This window comes from Alexandromys fortis, unplaced genomic scaffold (genome assembly GCF_014885135.2).
Source record: "Alexandromys fortis isolate MF-2015 unplaced genomic scaffold, M_Fortis_MF-2015_v1.1 scaffold_139, whole genome shotgun sequence".
NCBI lineage: Eukaryota > Metazoa > Chordata > Mammalia > Rodentia > Cricetidae > Alexandromys > Alexandromys fortis.
In genome coordinates, this window is record NW_026068020.1 from 1,146,884 (window position 1) to 1,170,667 (window position 23,784).

General features: G+C 46.5%; 1 protein-coding gene across 4 annotated transcripts in view; it reads right to left on the minus strand.

Moving 5' to 3' along the window:
* Traf3ip1 (TRAF3 interacting protein 1) overlaps nucleotides 1-23,784 on the minus strand; it is a 44,815-nt gene that overhangs the window by 5,745 nt on the left and 15,286 nt on the right. For 2 of the 4 annotated variants that reach the window (XM_050163013.1, XM_050163011.1), the window contains exons 7-14: nucleotides 23,213-23,288; nucleotides 14,227-14,289; nucleotides 12,023-12,043; nucleotides 10,713-10,797; nucleotides 10,116-10,199; nucleotides 9,289-9,412; nucleotides 9,039-9,075; nucleotides 7,125-7,198 (exon numbers count right to left, since the gene is read on the minus strand). In XM_050163013.1, the coding sequence (XP_050018970.1) occupies nucleotides 7,125-7,198; nucleotides 9,039-9,075; nucleotides 9,289-9,412; nucleotides 10,116-10,199; nucleotides 10,713-10,797; nucleotides 12,023-12,043; nucleotides 14,227-14,289; nucleotides 23,213-23,288 (564 nt within the window). Of the gene's footprint in view, nucleotides 1-7,124; nucleotides 7,199-9,038; nucleotides 9,076-9,288; nucleotides 9,413-10,115; nucleotides 10,200-10,712; nucleotides 10,798-12,022; nucleotides 12,044-14,226; nucleotides 14,290-19,292; nucleotides 19,389-23,212; nucleotides 23,289-23,784 lie in introns of all 4 variants that reach the window. The other 2 variants (XM_050163014.1, XM_050163012.1) reach the window with 2 other exon arrangements.

Sequence of the window (23,784 nt, forward strand, 5' to 3'; positions counted from 1 at the left end):
TACCCGAGGTTGTCCTCTAACCTCTACATGCACTTGCACAGACAGGGCACATATTCATGTATATGCATACACGTATGCACACGTGCGCGCGCACACACACGGGAATGATTCTATAAAACCTTTTAAAACTAAAACACTAATGACTAAAAGGAGTAATAACTACTTCTAAGGGGAAAATGAAGTACATTATATGCAAATCAGCAGGCCTCTCTACGTCTGCTGATGCAGAAGCTGAGCAAGCGCGGAACAGCCATACGCTTACAGCACCATTTCTCTCTATCAGGAGCAGAGTCGAGCACGGCACAAGCTACCATGATCCTGGGCAACAGAAAGCAAACTGGGTCCTGTATAGTGGGCAGGAACAGATCTCCTGCAAGGCGGGGTCCAGATGGGAAGGAGAATTGGAGCAGTCTCTGGGAAGGAACACGCAGGCGAGGCTGGGGGCTGGGGAACAGGAAGTGTCACAGGTGGGAGACAACTGACTAGCGATGCACTGGGAAGGCAGGGGCCAGGGGAAGCACGTCCGTCTTTGGTCAGTTGTTTCATGTTTTGTTTTGTTTTAAGATGGGTCTCAACTGGCCTCAAACTTGCTATGTAGCCAAGGACAACCTTGAACTTCTGATCCTTTTCTCCACCTCCTGAGTGCCAGGATAACAGGACTGTGCCACCAAGCGTAGCTTAGGAGAGTATTTCAGTCATGATTTTTTAAGTAGAAGTCTTTCATTGCATTGTTGAAAACCCACAGATCAGTCTCACACTCCGGGATCCTGTTTCAGCAACCGGATCTTACCAGCCAACCTCTGCACTGGTCCTTTACAGAGACACAGGTACCATCAACTCCACACCCCTGCCTACCGCGGCCTCGTTTCTAACTGCTGTGACTTGTGATTTGAAACAATGTCAGTATCATTCTGAATCAGAACCAACTCAGCTTCAAGGCCGCAGACACTCAACAGGCATCTGAGCTCACCTGGACCCTGCACACGTATTCTTGAGGCTCATTCTCCTGAATGACAAGACTGATGAGGTGAGAACGCACAGGCCATGTGACACTGAGATCATGTTTTGTGCACAGTCACAGACTCAAGGACAAAAACCTCTCTATTAAAAAACAAACCCAAATTCCCCCAAACTAACAGACCTCTTCTTAAGTTTTCTGAAGGAAACCAACCCTAGAAATAATAATAATTAATATTGTTATGTATTAATAGTAGTTATTATACAATAAAGCTGCTGTTATTATACTATATATAAAAATTATTATTATTATATAATATATTATAATTATTATTATTGCTATTTAAGGTCATTGAGGAAACAGCACTGAGTATGTCCCCTCTGCCCCTCTCACAGAATGTCAATGGAAACAATGTCCCTAAGAAATCAACTCAAGCAATACAAGAATCACAGGTAAACGAAGCCAAAATAAAAACACTTGTGTCTGGAACCGAGCTTCAGAAAAGGGCATTCTCTAGAACGGCTCCCTGGGAGTTGACATGCGGCTGATGATACCACGCCACCTGGCGGCCAAGTAAGAATCTGAGGAGCAGCCCAGATGACCAAACAAGGAACCAAAATCCCTCACAGGAGACTCAGTTAAACAGACTGAACAAGGCTATTTACCTAAATTAAAATATAACACGGGAAGGTTATTTTGTTCATTAAGAGGCATCTGAAGATACAACATGTTTTTACATTTCCCAGTTTTTTTTCTACCAAGTCTCATGCAGCCCGGCTGGCCTCCAGCTCCTAGGATTACAGGAATATGCCACCATACCCTGTTTTAAATGCTCCTCTGTGATATCACCCATAATTTCTTGACAGTTGTTATCTCTTTCTTTTAATAAATATAAGCAGGTCACAGGTGACAAACACCCAGATCCCACCAGACACCAACAGGACCTGATTCACAAGAGCAGGAGGCAAAAAAGCAAAATCACAGGGACTTTAAACTAACCCGGTAAGAACAAAACCCATGGGAAGAATGTTTCAGTAGCTACCTCTGAACAAGAGGAAAATTGAACAGCATTTACATCTGATCAGAGCAAACCGAAATAAAGAGGAGCCAAGAGGCAGCAAGATTAAAAAAAAAAAGACCTGAAGACCTCGAGAGAGAAACAGTCAAATGCGTTAGACGCGAACCCTGTGACTACTCACACAGTGCACAGCGCCTTCACCTACCAACTTCAGGAAGCAACAACTGTTAAGAGTGGAAAGGACACTGTGAAAACTGAATTTTGAGTTGCTTTTCAAAAAGTTCTCATGAATTTTAACTAAGGAAAAAGTGCCAGTGGAAGCTAGTAATCCTAGTGTATAACCTCTTGAGAAGCAAGCATATAACTGGGAAAATACATAAAGCATTTACTACAATAAACATACAATAATAAAATCAATAATATAGTAAATATGATCCATGTATTTATTCTATCACATGTAGTTCAAGTCCATTAGCACAGCAAGAAATCTCTTTCCTTCCAATGAACGTCAAAGCCAGGCTGGAGGAATACCCAGATCAGAAATATTAGAAATAATAGAAATAGGAGTGACAGGACAAAAGGGACGCCTGATTCATGAGTCTGGTCCAGAAGCACTTAGCTAAGCACTTAGATGGAGGGGAGGGAGGAGGGATGAACACAGTCTGCAGGCAACAGGCAGCTCTTGTGCTGGAGCTGAGTGGGGTGTACATTTAGGTGAAAGTGTCGGCACGGAGCTGGGAAGAGGATTTACTCAGACGGTAAAGTGCTCACTGCTGAACATGAGGTCTTAAGTTCAGTCCCTAGCACCCAGGCCGCAGTGCAGCCTGTGCTACCAATGCTGGGGAGATGGAGACAGGAGGGTTCCTGGGGCTTGCTGACAATCCAGTGCAGCAGAGCAGTAAGTTCTGGGTTCAGTGAGAGACACCTCAAAAAATAAGGTGAAGAGCAACTGAGGCCACCCTTGTTGACCTTTGGCCTCCACACTCCTCACCTACCAAATACACACACGCACGCAGGCACACACGCACTCGCAATGACCCCAGAATAAAGTATGCGAAAATGTACAGTCTCTTACCTGTTTACCTTTTAAAGTGTACTGATTTGATTTTGTGTTTATGTAATGAATATGCACGTATGAGTCCAGGTGCACACGCCTATGCTCACTTAAAGCCATAGGAAGGTGTCTGGTGTATTCTATCACTTTCCACCTTATTTCTTTTGAGATATGGTCTCTTCCTGAACCCGGACTCATGGTTTGTTTGTTTGTTTGTTTTGTTTTGTGGGTTTTTTTTTTTTTTTTTGGCTAAGCTGACAGCCAGCAAGACCCAGTGATCCTCCTGTCTCCATCTCCCATAGTGCTAGGGCTACAAGTTTGTGTGGGATTCATACTACAGCCCTCATGCTTGCACAACAAGGTCTTTTACCAAGCCACCTTCTAGCCCCTGGTTTACTTAATAAACAAAACAAACAAACAAATGACGCTCTAGAAAACTAAATATTCAAGGGAATCCAAAAGAAAAAAAGGAAGGTGGTAATGGCGAGACAATAGAGGCATTTGTTAAACTGAAGCTGGTCAGCTCCAGGGTCCAGGCTGGTGCAACTCCCATCATGGGGGCAGAGGAGGCCTGGAAGTGCAGGCGTATCTCTGAAGTCGGAGACGCGTACTTCAGAACAGCCTGGCAAACACAGATGGGGTAAACAGCTCCCCAGGAAATGTCACGGAAGAGACAGCTGGAGGACCCCATTTCTCATCTCCCTTTGCACCAAGCTTCCTGACATAAATGCCCACATGGGAGACCACCTCAGCCCACCTAGGCAGCTCTCTCCCCTGACCCTGTACCTGTCAAGGCTTCGGCCTAAAAACCGGCCCCAAGCTTCACCAAGGGTTATGGAATCTGGCTGTAGTTAACAAACCAACAGAGGCCAAAATACTCTCTAGTGTTCTTTGTGACAGTTATGAACCAACTGCCAGCAAGCATGCCAAAGTGCAGGGCATGCCTTCACCTTCATCTTTTCTTGCAGGCTGGAATGCAGTTCTGAGGAATTGAGTTGGGGCAGCCATATTATCCCAAGCCTAACTTCGGTTAGGCATGTAGAAGGATGACTAGGCGATTGCCAGCTGGATTTCAGCCTCCAGACATTGACATACCAAACAAAATTCTCCTGACCTCACTGAACTTACTTCAAAATTAAGAAGAACTATAAAAATGTATGCAACTATTAAAGAAATTGACTCAGTAAATCAAAAGGCTTTGAGAGAATAAAAGATGAAAAGATTGAGATTTCAATGCTCAGAAAACAGTAAGGAAAGAGACTAGCAAGGGACACAGTGGTGGCCAGGACAGAGCAGGAGCAAACAGCGGGCAGAACAGCAATGGGAGGGCAGGGGCCTAGAGAAGGACAGGCAGGGAAAGGGGAGCGAGCAGAGGTCTGCAATGGAATCACTTCAGCCTGAAGAAGACAGGCAGCAAGGAGACAGTGGAGTTCTCCCAGGGGCTTTGTTGAGAGAGCCGGTGATGTCATCTGGCAGATTCACCCTTAGGAACAGGCAGAGACACACAAGTACACAGAGATGCTAACAGCAAAGGGAAAAGAGCAGAGCCGGGCCCAGTAGTACAAGTTTGAAGCTAGCCTGGTCTACACAGCAAGTTCTAGCCAGCTAGCGTCACACAGCAAGATATCAAACAGACAACCAAGCAGTAATATAAAAACACAAGAAGGAAATAAAGGACTGCAGAGTATGGTTTGCATTTGGAATGCTGTAAAGCAGTAAAAAGTAAATGAACCAGAATATATAAACACAGACAAACCGCTTTTTCTTTTCTTTACTGACATGCTAAGGATTGGGTAAGTAAGTGCTTTGCCACGGTGTTGAGACTAGAAAGCAAGTGGTGGAGAGGCACTGACTATGGGACCACTTATGCGCCAATCTTCAATGGAGAGTTATTACACATTGCGTAGAATGCACATCTAAAGCCTGTTCCAGCACACAGGAGGATGAGAAGCAGCAAACTCAGGCAGGGAGATCCTGCACCTGAGGACCGAGTGTGGGCTGTGGGCTGCTGGCGGGCACCGAGGTGCTCCCACTGCATTTGCAGTGCTCTATCTCTTAAGTCGGGTACAGAGACAGACACAGCAATACACAAATACCAGTATCAACATAAGGCACGAGTACATGAAAACCAAACAAGTGAATAGAAGCAGGCAAGAGCAGTGATTCCAGCAGAGGCTGAGGTTTAAGGCCAGTCTGAGTTACACAGCAATACCCTGTCTAAATGAACAAACAGAAGAATGAGACTAACACAAATGAATCTAAATTACCAGACTTCTGCTGGATTTTGTTGTTGTTGTTTGTTTGTTTGTTTAAGACAAGGTCTCACTGTGTAGACCTGGCTGGCCTGGAACCTAGCCTGTAGACCAATCTGACCTTAAACTCAGAGATCTACCTGCTTCTGCCTCCTGAGTGCTGAGGCTAAAGGTATGTGACCCACACCTGGCTAAATGACCAGACTTTCCAGGGAACCAATGAAGTCAGCCTCACTACAAGGGCCACATGAACCAGCCCAAGACTCAGTAAGGGCAGAGACAACACGGAAAACAGGGGAGAGGAGAGGAGAACAGCTGGAATGACCTTGCCAGACAGAAAGCACAATGCTTAAAGCAAGGAGAAACACGATGGTGTCAGATGCATACCCGAGTGAAGGATGGTTATCACTATCACTAGCTGGCTCTGCACAAGGCAGGGAACCAGATCACCACACGCATACTGAGTCTGGACTGAACAGACATTTGAGGGGGAAGCAGATGCTTCAGGTACAAGAAAGAGTAACATGACTGACTACCTTACAGCAGATAGAACTGATATAAGAAAGACCATGAAGACCTGGCAGCAGGTAGGACTGATAGAAAATACAGCATGCTGGGTGCAGAGAAAAGCTCAAGCCTGTATCACAACAGAGAACTTTTAAAACAATTTAAACAACGAAAAATAGGACTTCTTTAGCACGAAGTTAGGTAAGTAACAGACTGGAAAGATTATATATATGGAGACTCAACGCTTGATCCCAAGATGTATGCCAAGCAAGCAACCACAATATAGACAGTCATTACATATAATATATACATCATATCCGGGAAAGCACAACAATAACAAGAGGACATCAAAGGGCAAGGGTGATGATGGGAGGCAGCCACAGCAGCAAGTTCAAATCCCCAAAGCTCCAGAGAGGGAAAGGCTTCCATACTTCACTAGTTTCTTCTCCACTGCTGTGACAAAATGCCATGGCCAGGGCAGCTTATCAAAGGAAGGACAGTTTATTTGGGCCCAAAGGTCCAGAGTCCATGAAGGCGCTGTGAACGCATGGCAGCAGGAGGAGGAAGCTGAGCACTTACATCCTGAACCACCAAGCAGGAAGCAGAAAGAGCAAATGAGCGATGGGACAAGTCTTTAAACCACCCAAGCCTGCCTCCCAGTGACACACTTCCTCCAGCAAGGCCGCACCTCCTAAACCTCCTGAAACAGTGCCATCGCCTGAGCACCAAGTGTCCACGTGTCAGAGACAACAGGGGACATTCACATTCAAACCACCGCAGGCACCAAAACTCAGCCAAGGTATTTTAGTGTTCTATCCTCTTACTAATGGGACTTAGCCCTTCTTTTGTGGGAGCTTTCATGTGTTCGCCTCTGACCTTGCTGGAGGCTGATGACAGATAGGACTGTATCATAAACAGTTTAAAACACACACACACCAGTAAGAAAGATCCTAGGAGTCACACAAAAATAGAACTCAGCTCACAGTAAGAACCAGGCCTGAAAACCCCCAGCTCTTAATTTGCAATGACCAGGGTCAATGGTCAGCCTGTCCACTCCTCACAATTGCCAGGGAGAATGAGCAGGCCAGGCCAGAAGGGAAGCTGTGGAGTGGAAGCAGAACAGCCTACCCACGCAGCTGCTGCCTCACACCACAGGCAGGACAGTCCACAGCAGCACCCACAGACAGAGCAGAGCCCCACGCTCTCTAGACATCAGCTGTTGGGGCGGGGGAGGGCATTTAAGCACATGAACAAGATCACTGATTTCACATCTGTTCACCACCTCTGTGATAGCTAGAGGAGTTTTCACATGCCCAGGTCAGCCCTGCTCCTTACCTTCTCGCCAGGCTTGGACGGCTGCAGTTTCTCATAATCCTTCTTCGTCTCCAAGATCTTTTTCACAAGCCCACCTGTTAAAAATCAGAAGTTTTCAATCTAAACTTATTCCCCCAAGAAGCGACTTATTATTTTTAGACCTCACTGGAAAGACGGACAAAGGGCTGAATTCTCATCCTTTCTCTTTCCATATCAAAATGCCTTCCTATTGTGCGCTAAAGGAGAACACAGTGCCACCTGCTGCTGGCAGAGGCTAGTCACAAAGTGTCACAGAGGAGTTTTACAAATAAATAGATTTTTTTTCTTCTTCCACAAGTTAAGAAGAAATGTGGATTTACACCCCAAATGTAACTACCCACTGCAAACAGAGCAGTTCTAATGGCTCCTCAGAGCTGCTGTTTCTTTTAGATTAGGCAAGAAGACTAAAGTCGTTTTAGAATTCTCCATGGTGTAAATAGCTTAGGAAATACTGCTTTACTGTGCCATGTGGGCTGCAGGGGGCAGTGTCATCAGCGGTGTGACTGACTGCACACCCTGTGAGCCACAAGGACCAGTGCGGCATGGGCCACCACGGGGCAACCCTGGCACAAATGCTACGGAAGTGACAGCCACTTTCTGGTTGAATTGAAGACCTATTTCACAGAAGAAAACTGGCCAAGCCCTGATGGTTGGGAAGTTCATCAGTCCCAGCAGAGAATTCTTCCTCTTCTGCTAACTGGACAGAGCATCAAACTGCCCTCTAATTTGTATCTCCACCCGCAATCAGCCCTCAGACTTCATCGGGGAAGTCTCTACCCACAATCAGCCCTCGGACCTTATTAGAGAAGTCTCTACCCACAATCAGCCCTCAGACCTCATCAGGGAAGCTTCTTTGTGCAGTGGACGGTGGCTAATACACAAACTCACAACTGATCAAAATACATTTCATGAAACTCTCAAACAATTAATAAAATATTATACTTAAAAGTGTTTGGGGGTGTTCTGTTGTGTTTTTTTGCTAGGCAGTGATAGTGCAGCACTTGGAGGCAGAGGCAAGTGGATCTCTGTAAATTCAAGGTCAGCCTGGTCTACAAAGTTCCTGGATACCCATGGCTGTTACACAGAGAAATCCTGTCTCAAAAAAATACAAACAAAAAAGCTTTTTTTTTTTTACCCAAATATGTTTCAATGAGACTGAGCTGATGAAGTATGACTCACATGGTATATAACACACCACTATGAAGAGAGGCCAAAACTGGGCCTCTGTGCTGGAATGAAAGTCAGCAGACTATCAAGCTCATACACACACACACACACACACACACACACACTTTTTTAAAATGGAAATAATACTCATATTTTTACCTGCACCTAAGGGGAGTACAGGAAGAAAGAACAAGATCTAAGGTCTTACACCTCAGTGCTGGGTGGGGCGGTGAACACTTATAATCTCAGTGATCATGAGGCAGAGGCAGAGGATGGTCAAAAGCGGTCCCCACGGTCAGTTCTAGGCCAGCCAGAGCCACACAATGGGACCCTGCCTCAAACAACAACAGCGAAAACAAACAACAAACTTCTACTTCTTAATGCATTTCGCTGTGTACATTTAACCTTAAAGCTATGGGAATATTTTATATGAATAGAAAATGAAACTGAGTTAGGTATGGTAGCACATGCTTATAATTCAAGCACTTAGGAGCTGAGGCAGGAGGATGGAGAGTTCCAGGCAGCCTGGGCTACATAGCAAACTCAATTCTCAGGAAAATTTATGTGTGTTATGTGTGTATACAGGCATTAATTTCTTGGGCAGAAAAAACATGATTGCATTGTGACCAGAGCCCATACTACAGGTCCGCATGGTGGGCAGCAACAATGCCCACCCTAGAACACAGCTAGGCACAGGATGGCCACTTGCTTCTCTGTGAGAGCACTCACCATGCTTCTCCTCATCCTCCAGGTCCCCTGCCTGCACCTGAGCAGAAAAGGAGAAAGATCAGGTGTGCTGAGTTTCAAAGTCATTAAACAAACAATCAATCAATCAAATGTAAACCAGAAAAAAAAAAACTAAAGAAATAAGACAGCTTACTAAAAAATTAGGGGAAAAAACTGTATCTACATAAACCGAAAGCTGAAGTCCTAATTTCTAACTATATATACTGAAAACAGGACCCTCTGGTGAACTAACCATTTCAATTTCTGACATTTCTGCAAGCTGAGGGGCGGCCTCCACCACAAACTGCTCATCATCCTCGTTGTCAGAATTCTGTGAGTCGATGATCACATTGGAGACAGTCTTACCACTTCCTGACCTAAGCAGGACGAGAGTCACTGACATTAGAAGCGGCCCTTCAGCCACCAGCTGTCATCAGCCCCAGGCGTCTGGAAACATTCAGGAAACAGTGGGGACAGGGAGAACGCCATGTTTCACCACCCAAAGTCTCCAGCTGCCACTCCAGCCCTCGGCCCCAGCCCTCTATCCCAGCCTTGCTGGTCCTTCTGCTCCACAAAGACTCTTGGGACTCCTTGTTCCCTGACATTGGCTCTAAGATAGACACAGGATAGCACATGTGACTCTTCAGGCCACACTGACCCAGGACTTCTCTTCACAGGGCAGCTTCTCTAGGCCCAGCTACCATATCCATTACCCTTCTGGCATGTTCAGCTTTGGGGACCCCTTTTGTTTCTAACTTTTGTGCAATTAAGCCTTCAACTCTTCTCTCTTTTTATGCTTTGAAAGTCTTCTATCTAGAGGTCAGACAAACACAACCCAACAAGAGCCCATGAACACACACACTTCTCTCTTTTGCCAGTCTGGAATGCATGCTGCTCTGTGGCTTAAGGCAATGACCTAACCCCACCTTTCCTCTAAAGCAAGTTTTCCCAGCGCAGCCTCCTACAACCCCACCCAGTCTCTCAGCACAGGCCCAAGACCCCTGCATCCCAGGGCCCACACACTAGAGAACACGGGTCAAGTTCTCTAAAACCTCGCAGTCCGCAGTCCGGCAGCCTCACCTGTCTCCTACCAGGGTCTCAGTGCTCTCTTGTCGTTTGACCCTGGGAGGTGCTGGTCGTGCACTCCCAGGCCGAGGTATTCTTCTAAGTATTGGAAGGAAAAAATAAGACATGAAACACACAATCATCTCACAGTGGACAAAATAAAAACCTAGGTTAACATTAGTACTCATTCCAACGCCACTGTTAGCATGACAGTCAGACACACTCTGCAGACTGGCTGACATCAGTCAGAGCATCACAGATATTCGCCATTACTAGAGACTTCCCCAAACTGCTACAATGTTCCAAACACGGTCATGTAACCCAGGTACAAGAAAACTATACAAGTAGTTTTCGCTTACTGTGTACAGATAACTATGACATCACACAAGTGCTGGATGCAGCAGAAGCTACGGTGTAGCACGAGTGTTGTTGCAGCAGAAGCTACGGTGTAGCACGAGTGTTGTTGCAGCAGAAGCTACGGTGTAGCACGAGTGTTGGTGCAGCAGAAGCTACAGTGTAGCAAGAGTGTTGGATGCAGCAGAAGCTACAGCTGGAAGCACCACAGCTCATCCTAGGAGTGGTCACAATTCCAAGCACTGGGGAAGAACACACCTGAGATTGGAGGAAAGTTCACTGGGGACTTCTGCATTCTCTGACACCTCGGGCTTATCTTGGCCAGCAGGTCCAGCTTCTCCTTCTGAACAGGTGACAATCCAATCAGCAATTCAAAAAGAATTCAACAGTAACAAAAAAAATTTACTCAAATATAAATACCAACTAATTCAAATATAAATATTTGAAAAGGCATCAATCAAATGACTGAAAATTTCAATGAACTCTTTATCCATCAGTGGTGAAGACAAACAGAAGGGGTCTGACTTCTAAATGCAGACATCCGGGGCACGCACATACACAAGCTCTGTTAATGCAAACTGGCCAACTAATCAAAGAGTAAAACTCAAAGGCTGGATGGATCCAGGCAACAACTTAATACCAGGAAAGAATCAGCACAACTAGACAGACAGTCAATCGCTCAGTCAATCACAGTCCTCTCACACGCTGGACTCATCCTAACATCTAATTAACCACAGAGTAGTGACAGACATCAAAGTCACACACATTGGAGGGCCCTAGAAGCGTGTGAGGCTCAGTTGTAAAAGACACAGTCACCAAGTGCCTTGCATTTTATTGCCCTGATCTGCATTTCTAAATTATCTATAGTAGGTGCTATATTCTTTTCATAGTCAGTAAATAGGTTTGTTTTTGTTTACAAGACAAAGTCTTGCCATGTAACCCCAAAGGGGCTAGTTCTCTCTATATAGACTAGGGTGGCCTTAAACTCATAGAGCTCTACCTGCCTCTGCATCATGAGTGTTCAGATTAAGAGCATGCAGGACCACTTGGCTAAAACACAGATTTTTCATTTTAATAAAAAGATTAAGCCCACAACTTATAAGCCCAAACTACTAGGACAATGGAATTTATTCTAGTGTTCAAAGTAAAAGAAATTTATACTTTAGAAAAAAGTAAAGGTAAATTAGAATATGAACATTAGAAATAAACTTTATACTCTGAAAAGAACCCTGAAATGTGGCCTTTTCAAGATTAAAATACATGAACATACAGAGGTAGGTGAATCTCTGTGAATTTGAGGCCAGCCTGGTCTTCAGAGCAAGTTCCAAGCCAGCCAAGGATACACAGAGAAACCCTGTCTCGAAAAACCAAACAAACAAACAAAAAACAAACATGTATAACCCAATCTAAGACTGAAACTTAAAACACAGCAAATTAACATAAATTCAAATTCATATGGTATATTTCCTTAGTATTTCACTGGTACATTTTATAAGCACAGAAATAAGAGCTCATATTGACTCTGCACACACACATGACAATACCAAATGCATCAGAACCGATCTCACCTGCGTCACTGGGAGAGTCACCTAGAAGAGAAGAGCGTCAGAAAATTAGCCTTCGTGTACGGGAAGCACAGCACAGTGAATCACTGAGCAGTCAGGGACAATACACCTCCAATAACTGGGGACCTGCATGGGACAGGGTCCTCTGGGCACTTCTCTAGCATTTTTTCACCACCAGTCTGCTGTGGTCAGAAGAACCACAGCACTGCACATTAAACAAGACTGTGGCTGGGCAGTGGTGGTGCACGCCTTTACTCCCACCACTCAGGAGGCAGAGGCAGACGGATCTCTGAGTTCAGTGCCAGCCTGGTCTACAGAATGAGTTCCAGGATAGCCACGCCTTTACTCCTACCACTCAGGAGGCAGAGGCAGGCGGATCTCTGAGTTCAGTGCCAGCCTGGTCTAGAGTGAGTTCCAGGATAGCCAGGGCTACACAGAGAAACCCTGTCTTAAAAAACCAGATGGGAAAGAAAGAATGGGACTGTGAAGAAACTGTGCCACAGAACTAAGTGACACAAATCCTGAAGTCACAAAGCCATGAGAAATAAGCTGCTGTGACAGCTCAGGGCCAGAAGGATCAGCAGCCCAGCCCTCCCTAATGAACTAACTCGACCAGCTTCCTGCAGCCTAGACTGCACCTTCACCCAGGGTCCTTTCTCTTCAAGTGTTGCGCTCTGGGCACAAACATAGCCCATTAAGTCACAGGGGCTGGAGATGCGAAGGGTGGCAGAGCTTGCCAAACAACTATACATCCCTGGATTCCAATCCCAGCACCACCAGACAACAGAACTGAAGGCACATAATCCTTGTGTCACACCCAGGAACACCTTTACACAAGACACACACAGTGAGGGCTGGGGCACCTTGGCTGGGGAAAGCAATACACATTCACATGTCTTCTCCACAAGAGCAGTCCTGTCCTCAAAGGCACAAGGTGAGGACCCACATGTGGGCACGGGGTGAAGGCCCCTGGAATCTGACCTGAACATGAGCGCTACAGCAGAGTTCCTGGACAAAGTAATCTTAGGGAGACAAGAGGTCCTGGGGCCACAAAAAGGGGAGATGACCTAGGATCTTTCCTCTGTGGCCCCAGGAGACCCCAGTGTCACAGCACAGAGTGGGAAGTGGTCAGGGATTAGACAGTCGGGACTCCAGACAGAAGGACAGTAAGAAACAGAAGTGGGGACCCAGAACAAGCGACAGGCATGCGGGACTCCCAGAAGCAGGCACTTGGACCCTCAGGTCCTCAGATGCCCACAGACCCAGCACCTCCTGTAGGCTGCACTGTGCTCTGCTCACTTCTGCCCCACTCTCCAAGCCTAAATCAACACAGGGCCTTTGAAATCATCAAAAATATCACTGTCTCCCACCGCTCCACACCAAAGCCTAACTTCCTAACAAGGCCACCTGAAGTCAGGAAGAACCTAGCTGCACCCTCTCCTTCCTAGGTCTACATCTTGCTTTGCATACTTCTGCTACACCAGGCCAGCCAACTCAGCACTTCCTGTCAGGAAGGCTGGTAGGGTCTCCTGTTTCCCAGGTCACCTCAGGCTCTCCCCTCCCTCTCCTTCCATCACTTCCTGTGCAGTTGTTTCCCATGTTCGCAGCCTCACCTCAGTTCCTGTACCAATGCCAGGACAAGTGGCTCCTGTGGCCCTACTCTCTCTCCCATGCATTTCCTGCCTTGGTCCTGATATATATTTGCTCTCAGACAAATATTCTGCATTTAACCTAGCTGACAACCATTGTCCCCACCATGGCAGCCCCAGCACAAGCCCAGCCTGCTGGAGGCCCCAGGCTTTGGGAACAAACCGAGGGCTATTCCCCTGTAGTCCTCCAAAGGGTGCATCTGGCGACTGCAGGAAACCACAGAAGAGGACCAGGCAGCAGCCACAGTTTTGGGTCTAAAGTCCTCTGAACAGGAGTGGCCTGCAGAGCTCTGACCAGTGGCCCTGGAACCTGTTTTAGAGACCATTCATGACACCGTTGGTGTCACAAATGCCACCACTTCACACTAGGCCCATGACAGTCCTGCTTGTGCTACCAAGCAATGACCTTGTTTTATGGGGAAGACAGGCGCGCCTCCCTTGCCACATCAGAGTATACTCAGCCCGGGCCGTCCCGAGAGGACACCAGCGCCTGGCAGCTGCCTTCCTCTATGCCACTTAGTGTCCTCCAACCAAGAGCTGTGAAGGGGTCGTTCTTACCTTTCTGCTTTACTGCAGGCTCTGGCTCTGCGCTCTCCCGCCACAGACTAGCTGAGTTATCATCTGAAATACTAGTTCAGTTAGTATTGGCTTCTGAGATCCTGACACAAAGAGTTCAAAGCTGGGCACGAGACTGCACCCAGCAGGGCTAGAGACTAACGGCCTGCCTAGCACTTGCACATCTGTGTTTTCACACCTGCCACATGCCAAGGATGACAAGGGTGGCTTCTGAGAACATGCGGCTCTGGGATGTGAGCATGGCCTGGATTTCAGGTCAGCTGGGATCAGGGAACGCCCCACCCAAGCAAACTGGCCCTACCTCCCCACCCTAGAACCACTTATACCTGCTCCCACCAGCCAGGCCTGAGAGCCAAGCTTGGCACAGTCAGCACATCAAGAAAGAAAGAGCAAATGTGTTGTGGAACACATCCCTCAACACACTAAAGAGTCCCAGATACTGTCAGTTGATCACTAATGTTCAAGTCTTAAAAATGGGAAAAGTTCATAGTGTGAAGTAAATACTTCCCATATTAAAAACAAAGGATGAGAGAGGGGCTCAGAGAGCAGACTGTGCATGGCAGCGGGCGCAACTCTGAAACTGACCCATCAACTCAAGGGCCCCTGAAAACAGTCTGCTTCCTAAAACCCAACTGTGTAACTTCTTAAAACCATTCAATCTGGCCAGCCTGGTGTACATGAGCTATAGGCTCCAAAGCTATAGAAAAACCCTGTCTTGAAAAACAAAACAAACAAACAAACAAACAAACAAAAAATACTACCCTAATAGTCTGAATGAAGTGACCAAGAACTAACTACACACATTTCATAGAGCACAGCCAAAGAGTGAGCATGAAATTCTAAGACCTAAGAGCAAGCAAGCTCTGCGGCTATGGACTGCCAACTGCACCAGCCCCACTCAGGCCAAGCTGCCTCACTGCCCTGGTAAGTGCCAGCATTTCTGGTCTACCAAACCCAGCATCACAGTGAAAAGTGCAAATACACCGCTGTCTGTCTGTCTATGGGAAGCCCACAGCGCCGGGGCTCTGTTCTGTCTGTCTGCCTTTATTAGTTTATTGATTTTGGGGGTGGTGATGGGATCCAGGCCTGGCCTCGCCTGGTATGTTCTAGGCCAGCATCCTACCTCTCAGCTCAGACACTTTAGAATCTTACCTTTCTCAAGCTCCACTGGTTTTGTTTTGCTGGGTTTTGTTTGTTTGCTTTTACTGTTTTTGGAGTGAGGTTATTTTGCTTTGTTTTTATGACACAAGTTTGCTTGATGTAGCCCACATTGCCCCTGAACTCAACGAGCAGCCAAGGTTGCCTTGAACTCCAGATCCTCCTGCCTCCCCCACCAAGTGACGGGATTACAAGCAGTCACCATTACGCTCAGCTTCCACTGGCCCTCTTTAGATTTTTAAATTGTATTTATCATTTGGGTGAGAGAGAGATGTAACCCACGGGTGTGGGCAAGCACGTGGCAGTCAGAGACCTTCTGGAGTCAGTTCTCTCCACTGGTCCTGCGGACTCTGCTCCAGTGAGGCTTACAGCCGCACTCCCTGGTGTTCTTAACAGTTTTTACTACTCCAATGCTGTATTAGTGGTTCTGCACAGGTGTTAGCTAGCATGCTGGGCTGCTGTTAAATCTGATTGCATAACCACATTTTCAAACAGTGGAAAATAATTTTTAAAAAATTAGAACACAGCTTGGATTTTAAATGATAATCAGAAAATAAATCTGTCCAAAGTTGTTATGTCAGAGAATGTCTATTTTGTCGTGCTGGATTTGGGAGCTGCATCCTGAAGTGTTTACAGAAAATTATCAAGATGTTTTTATTGTACATTGTAACCGTTCCTAAAAATCCACAGCTAAGGTAAAGCAAGCATAAAGGGTTTAAACTTCACTAGGCACTGGGTGAGCTGCACTGCTGTACTTTGCTGTATTTTTGATAATAGCAAGGAAACAAAATGATGAGTCAGGTAAAGTGAGCAAAATAAACGATGGCTTAATGCGCCAGGAAACCAGGAAATGTGCGACTACAGAGACCAGCACACATGGTGCAAGCTAGCACTACAGCAAGCACGCAGGAAGCAGGTGCTCATGGATAGACTCCTGGTGAGCTCAACACACCTGAAGGAGCGAAATGGGAACAAAACCCATCCACTCCCTTCTGGCATGCCACAGTAGAACTGTCATGTGCATGAACCGGCCAGCCAGCAGCTAGCGGCTTTCTTTGAAAACTTTCTTTGAAAACACAGGCAAGCATGCTGGCATACCTGCCATTCCAGCTCCTGCAGGCAGAAGCAGAAGGATCTTCAGTCCCCAGCCAGCCTGGACTAAGTTCCTCTCTGAAGAACTAGGAATAAAAGTCTGTCACAGGGAAAGGACCCTTCAGCTGACATCGGGACATTGGATCTGGAAATCATATTCATGCAAGGCACTGGAGAATCCACAGCTGCTGGTAAATTCTCAATTCCAAAACAACTGTGCTGGAAGACAAAGCTAGTGACCGTGATGGCAACCAGGCAGGTGGCACAGAGCTAGTTCCTGGCTTGTGTAGCAGCCGGACTCAATGGCAGACAGGTTGGGGAAGAGATCTCTGGGGCACCTCCACACCAGGACTCCACTCCTGACCACTGCTATCTAAATCCACAGTATCAACCCTACCACCAGAGGGCAGCATAGGAGCCGTACCCTGACCACCCCACTAGGGGGCAGTATGGGAGTAACACGCCACCCTAGCAGGGGGCATCAGGTTTCACTCTGAGCTACTGAACTCTCAACCGTACAGTTTGCACTTCTTAAGAACAGAACTTATGATTTCATACCTGTAGATAAAGATTCATAAACTGTTCAATATAAGCCTAAGAATGGCTTCGATTTATTTTAAATCAACAGTCCCGCTGAGCTGTCAGTCTTAAATAGATTACATCTCACTCTGAGAGCAGCTTTCTCCAGACCCAAAGCAATGAGGAACACCAAGGCTCAAGATCATGGCTCAGGGAACCACCTGGCAGCTTGCTCCAAGCCAGGGGGGTAAGCAGAAGAGGTGGGGGTTATCCACTGGTCTTGGGTGAGGAGTCACAGCTCAACAGGCAAAGACGCCCTCCCGGCTTTCACCTTTGCATCGACAGATGGGAAAAGCTCTTTACAAAATAAACATTATTACAAGATGGAGTTACAGTGTCAGTAAGAACACTGACTGCCCCAGTTCAGAGTCTTGCATCTGACCAACCAAGACTGGCCTGGGGAAGCCACAGACGACTTTCCCATTGCATCTTCTCACCAATAAGGGAACAGAATGGTCCAAACATCCCTCTTAAAGATGTGAGTTCCAGGAGGTCCCCATGCACAGATAAGCCAGCCATCTATATTTTTAGAATTGTACTGTTTGCTGCACACTATGCAAGCCTGAGCCTGGATACCTACAACCTACATAAAAAGCCAAGGAGGGTGGCACATTCCCAAAATCCCAGCACCAGGAACATAGAGACAGGCCAATACCAGGAGCCTCCTGGCCAACCAGTCTGAAAGAAATGAAGACCCTGTTTCAAAAACAAGGAATAAAGGGGCTGGAGAGCTGGCTCAACAGTTAAGAGCACTAGTTGCTCTCCCAGAGGACCTGGGTTCAATTCCCAGTACCCACATGGCAGCTCACAGCTGTCTGTGACTCCAGTTCCAGGGGATCTGACACCCTCACAGACATACATGCAGGCAAAACACCAATACACACAAAAATAAAAATAAGTCAAAAAAGAGGGAAAAGGCAGCAGGAGATACTCAAATGTGGACCTCTGCCCTCCACAAGCACACATGTGCACATATACAGACAATACACACAAAAGAAAAACAAACTGTACAAAATCTGGTAGGTATGAGGCAGGTTAAACCCAGAAAAATGTTATCTTCTCCTAAAATCAAAATTGGTGTTGAGTGCAATTCAAGGATTCTGTGTCTAAAGATTCTAGCTCTAAACAATGTGCTTTAGAGCTACAGGAAACTAGAGTGCCTGGCAGTGAGTGTGACCTTGCACACTCTGTTCCTCTCCAGCTTTAACTGTAATGACTGTAATAATGCCTGCAGACATGCTCTTTAAGGCCTCAAAGAATTTATACATTTAGAGTATGGTGTATGTATATGTGTATGTGTGTGGGCCACAGCACACATGTGGAGGGCAAAGGATGACCTATGGGGGCCAGTTCTCTCGTTCTACCATGTGTGTTTCAGGGATCAAACTAGGGTTGCCAAGAATGGCTGAAGGCATCTTTACCTGCTGAGCCAGCTCACTGACCCACCTGTTAAAGCCTTAATGGTAGAAAATTGTGAATGAAACAAAGTAGAGCCGGTGGGGATATAAACTGTAACTCTACGGAGCCATCACATTAGCTCACTGAACTTCAGCACCAAGATGGGCAAGGGCAGGGTGGTGGTGGCACTCAGGAGGTAGAGGCAGGTGGATCTCTGAGTCTGAGGCCAGCCTGGTCTATAAGAGGGAATTCCAGGAAAGCCAGGGCTACATAAAGAAACCCTGTCTTAAAAAAACAAAACAAAAAGATGAGAAAAATGTCTTGACTTACACCTTACATGTTATGCACATACATCATGCCTGTCAAATATATGTATTAGCATGTGCATGTAATATACAGAAAGGCATGTAGCTAAGTGTGACACACATCTGTAAACCCAGAATCTAAGATAGGAAGATCACTATGAGTTTGAGACCAACCTGGGCTATAGAATGAGATGTTGTCTCAAAAGAACAGAAATATTGGCGGGGGGAGGCCTTAAAGATTTACTTCATGCCTGCTTAAGAAAATTATCATGTAACTTAGCAAATTAAATCAAACTGGAAGGTAAGTCATATCTGATCCTCAGTACATAGGAGGAAACTATGGTGAGAAAGTGCTTAGAATAAAAATAATCCATGGCTACACTGACACGTAATTATTTTGTATCAAAATCATAAAGAACTTAGACTGAAGTACAGTCTCTCTTAACAGCACTACCGACGTGGAACTGTTTTGTATCGAAACCAGAGGAGTCAAACTGAAGGGTGCATTTCTCTTACCTATTTCTGAAGCTGTCACTTTCTGATCTGGTTCGTCATTTAGTCCCGACACTATGGAGTCTAAAATCTTAGCTGAAATATTATCCTCTTTCCTTCCTGACATAAAACAGTTAACAGCAGATTAATATGCTGAGAGGCGTTTGTATTTGGGCTGCTTTATTGGGGTTTACAGGGCCTACTACCAAGGTAACCAATAGACTGTCGTGTCCAGTGTTCAACTCTCAACTGGCCCAGGCACCCCTTAGGAGACTAAAGTCCCCTCCAATGTCCTTCCTTTGGCACTCAGGATACCCTCTCCAACCTTTCCTCTGCTGCTCCATGCATCTGGGCTCAGGATCATCTAAAGCTGCACTGTGGCCATCACTGCAGACTAAGAGCACTCATCTGTGGTCTCCTCCTGTTTCTATGACTCCCTCAACACGCTCTAACTGACTCACAGTCTGTGCAGGCACACATGCACACCTCCACTTGCTTCAGACATCGCAAACTTGATTGCTGCCATCTAACCCACCAACCAGCACCTGTGCCCCAAGTCTCCCAGCTGTGTCTTCCCTTTGAGTCCTTTCTTTTCTAACTAGTGGCATCCAATCCATCATCTATCTGTACTGCCGAATCCCTGACTCCTACCTGCTCCCACCATGGCTCTGGGGCTGTGCCGCCATTATTTCATCACGCACCACCATCTCTCAAGGCTACAAACTCTCAATGTTTTCTGGCCTCCACTCCCACCCTCCAGAGCCAAATCTCATCCTTACCCTGCATAAAATTCACCCAGGCCTTTTGCACACACCTGCAGCCATACAGTCAAGAGGACAGTTTCTCAGGGTCCTGCCAGCTGATGTGGGCCCTAGTCAACCACTGTCCCTCTCTCCACTCTAGTCTACTGCTGGGCTTCTGCCACGTGCACACGCAAGCCTGCAGCAGTTCAGTCTCTCCTCGGGGCCTGCTACAAGGTCTATTTATTTCTCCCTAGGCAGCTCTGAGCTAGGCCCTGGCTCCCTGAGGCTCTTCTTGCCTGAGTCCCTCATTCCTGGTTCACTTGGGTTCCTCTTCCTTCCCTTATATAGGTTTGCATTCTAGCAGGCTCTTTAGACTTTAGATTCTGCACAGGAGAGAAAGGAAGGTTCAGATGGGCAACTTAAGTCCAAGACTGACATAAAGCTGGATGTGGCAGCTCAATGTGGCAGCTTGGCAGAGCCCACAGTCCTTCCCCATCTACTGTAACGCGGGAAACACTCTGGAGATGAGGCCTGATATCATACAGGAGCAGGCGCTGGGTGGCCACCCTCTGTGGCCAGAAATCACTCAGAACAAAGGACCTGACACTGACTATTCCGCACACAGACACGCCCTCCCAGCTTCACTACTGCTTGAGTGATCTTACCAAGCTGCTTCATGCTATGGTCCTTCTTAGCTTTATGGTAGGAAGCGTTATGTTCTTTTTCAGGGGAAAGGCTATGTTCACTGGCTCTAGAGGCCCTTCTTCCTGACATGAAATTACACAATAAAAATAAGTGTTAAACTTACAAATGCTGCAGTTACCAAGCAAAGGAACTAAGATGAAGTCAGTAAGTTCTGAATATACAGATATATGAATATATGCAGGCATATGTATGTATATATACTCACACACATATATTTTGAACTGTTTTGGAATAAGTAAAAGTGTCACATTCTCCTATGTCTCTTAAGTGCTACAGTGATCCCAGAAGAGCCGGAGAGTCTATTCATTCCTGAATCCTTTGTTCCTTGTAGTACATGCAAGGCTCACCCTGTGAACCAAACACCCAAGCCCTGTGTCCTGGGCACCTTTGAGTCAGGACATTTGCTCAAATGATGACCCACTCAAGAAAGGCAGAATGTCTGGTATGGTGCCAACCTTGCTGAGGGAAGGGCCTCTGGTGTGTCAGTGCCTGGCCAGTGAGGCTGGGCAGCTAAAAATCAACCAAGCTGCTGCCGGCTCAGTAAAGCTCACAGTCAGAATTCTTGCAAGTCCCTGATGGCAAATTCTCTTGAGGATCATAGAAGAGAGGAGACACAGAGTAGGGTGAGGAAAAGGAAAAGAGAGACCGTGTCACTAAGCACCGACAAAGGAACAGGTATTGGAAGAGAGAGTGTGGAATGCACACCTGTATGCTCGCTCTCAGGAGGCTGAGGCAGCCTGCTGGGCTACAAAGTGTGTTTGAGGCTGGATACATAGTAAGACCCTGTCTCAAACAAAACCACCAAGAAAAAACAGGATGAGGAGGAAAACAGGGCTCCCAAAAATAAAATTAAAACAACACAAGGTATCACCAATTGCCTCAAGTGAAAGACTCTCCAGCACACCACACACACAGCCAGGACTTCCCAAACTATGAAAACACAGCTAACACAAGTCATGATGAGTTAGTCTACCTACTTCCTGGCCGCAGGGCAAGCATAAGTGATAGAGTGATTTAAATTCATTTATCTGGAAGAAATTTAACTGAAGAAGAAAACAAAATAAAACACCCCGGCATGGTGGTGCACACCTTTAATCCCAGCAGTAAGGAGGCAAAGGTAGAAGAATCTCTGAGTTCAAGACCAGCCAGAGTTATACTGTGAGACTTTGTCTCAAAACAATTTTTTTTAATTTATAAAGATAAACAAATCAAAACAGTACAATTTAAATAAAACTTCTTTTAAAATAGCAAAAACAGAAGGCAGGTAGTAAGAGAAGACACGTGTCCCAGGGACCAGGGAAGGGCAGTTCACCGGGATGCCATCCTAACAACCCAGAGCGTCAGCCACACCGTCAGTTACAATGAGGAATTTACTTAAAAGACTAAATAGTAAAAATGACTATAAAATCAATCTTCATGTCTCAAACCTCTAGACACATTCCAAGAACTTCAAGTAGCTAAAATATTAAGTGCTTAGAAAGTCAGAAACCAAACCAAGGGGAAAAGAACTAGGAAACCAGAAGAGAACATTTAAACACTGCAGTCATCCTAACAAGGAGTGAGTGCCAACGACCACCAGCACTGCACTCCAGAGGAGTCAGGCCACTGACGGAGGTATGCCAGAGCCACCAAAAACTTACCACCATGGGAAAATGCAGTCTCACTAGGAATTACATCCCCACATTTACCTAGAACATCTGGAAAGCTCTGAAGCACTGGGAAGGGATGAAGGAAGTGTCTGTCCATGGAGCCCTGTGGCTAAGGCCTAACATCACCCTTGCCCTTATACCAGCAACTGCCCCTGGGCTTCTGCCACGGACAGCACACATAGGAAAAGGCTTTTAGCATAAAATGTCACCACAACATGACAACTAGGTGAGGCGTCACTGCTGAGTGAAAACCCCAACCACCATACTCCTGACACTTATGACGTCACAGGCTAGAAAGAAGGTAATTCTTCCAAAATTACTATTGCTCAGCCAAAGCCACTTCGTACTTCAGTGAAGTTCATAAGCCTCCAACACTAGAGGCTGTCCCAGGATCCCCAAAGCTCTCCTGTCCTGTCTGCTAAGCAAATCCCAAACCAGGCCTGTGAGGCCATTTCTCAACAAGAGTCCTTCTTTAAGTGCAACAGCATCTGCCTGGGGGCTCTCTGTGTCTGATCTGCAACAGGGTTAAACTCTTTCTACCAGAGCAGAAGAGCCAATGAGACCAAGATGGCTGACAAGTAATTCTGAAAGGAAGTTCAACGCACCCATGAGATTTCAATAGGTTCTCCTGCCCTGGGCAGCATGAGCTTGCATGTATATATATACACACACCCCTCTGTGGATATGTGCAGAAGCCACAATCTCCAGTTTCAGAGTCTACACCCGCCCCCCCCCCGCCCCCCGGTGTGGCAGTGCTGTGCTCCCCAAGGCTCCCTTCTACTACCCCCTGGCCAAACACAAAGGCCAGCCTCCATCCCAGCTACATGCACAGGCAGCTTTGCAGTACCTTCCAGTGAATTCTTGGATCGCCGTTTTGATGCTTTTGATGGCAAGGACCTGGATGCTCCCGCAGAAACCTCAGCCTTAAAGAAGAGAAGGAAAGGAATTACTTGGCACACTGCACATCGATTCTATCAGAACTTACTTTTCACGCTCTGCTGGAAGACTGTAACGGGATACATACTTTGGCCTGAGGGACCACACCAGCCCATGTGACTATAGCCTCGAACCTGAAGTGAGAAGTAGAGATAAACCTCCTCGCCCTGCATGTAGATCCGTCTGCACCACTGACTGGGAAACACTGTGAGATGTGCCTATGGGGAGCCTACCTCTGCTGCTACACACAGGCCCAGGCTGAAGGACAAGACACTTGTCCACTGTGCTGCGCAGCAGGTGATTTCCTCAGAGGCTCAACACCTCAGGGGGTAGCATCTGCACAGGCTAAGGTGTCATAGGGTTAATCAGGAATACAGTTTTGCAGGGCCCCCTTCTTAGATGCAGCCCATTACTGGCCAAGATGTCACACACGGTACATGACCGCCCTCAATTACGGTAATGGATTTGTACAGAACTCTGTAC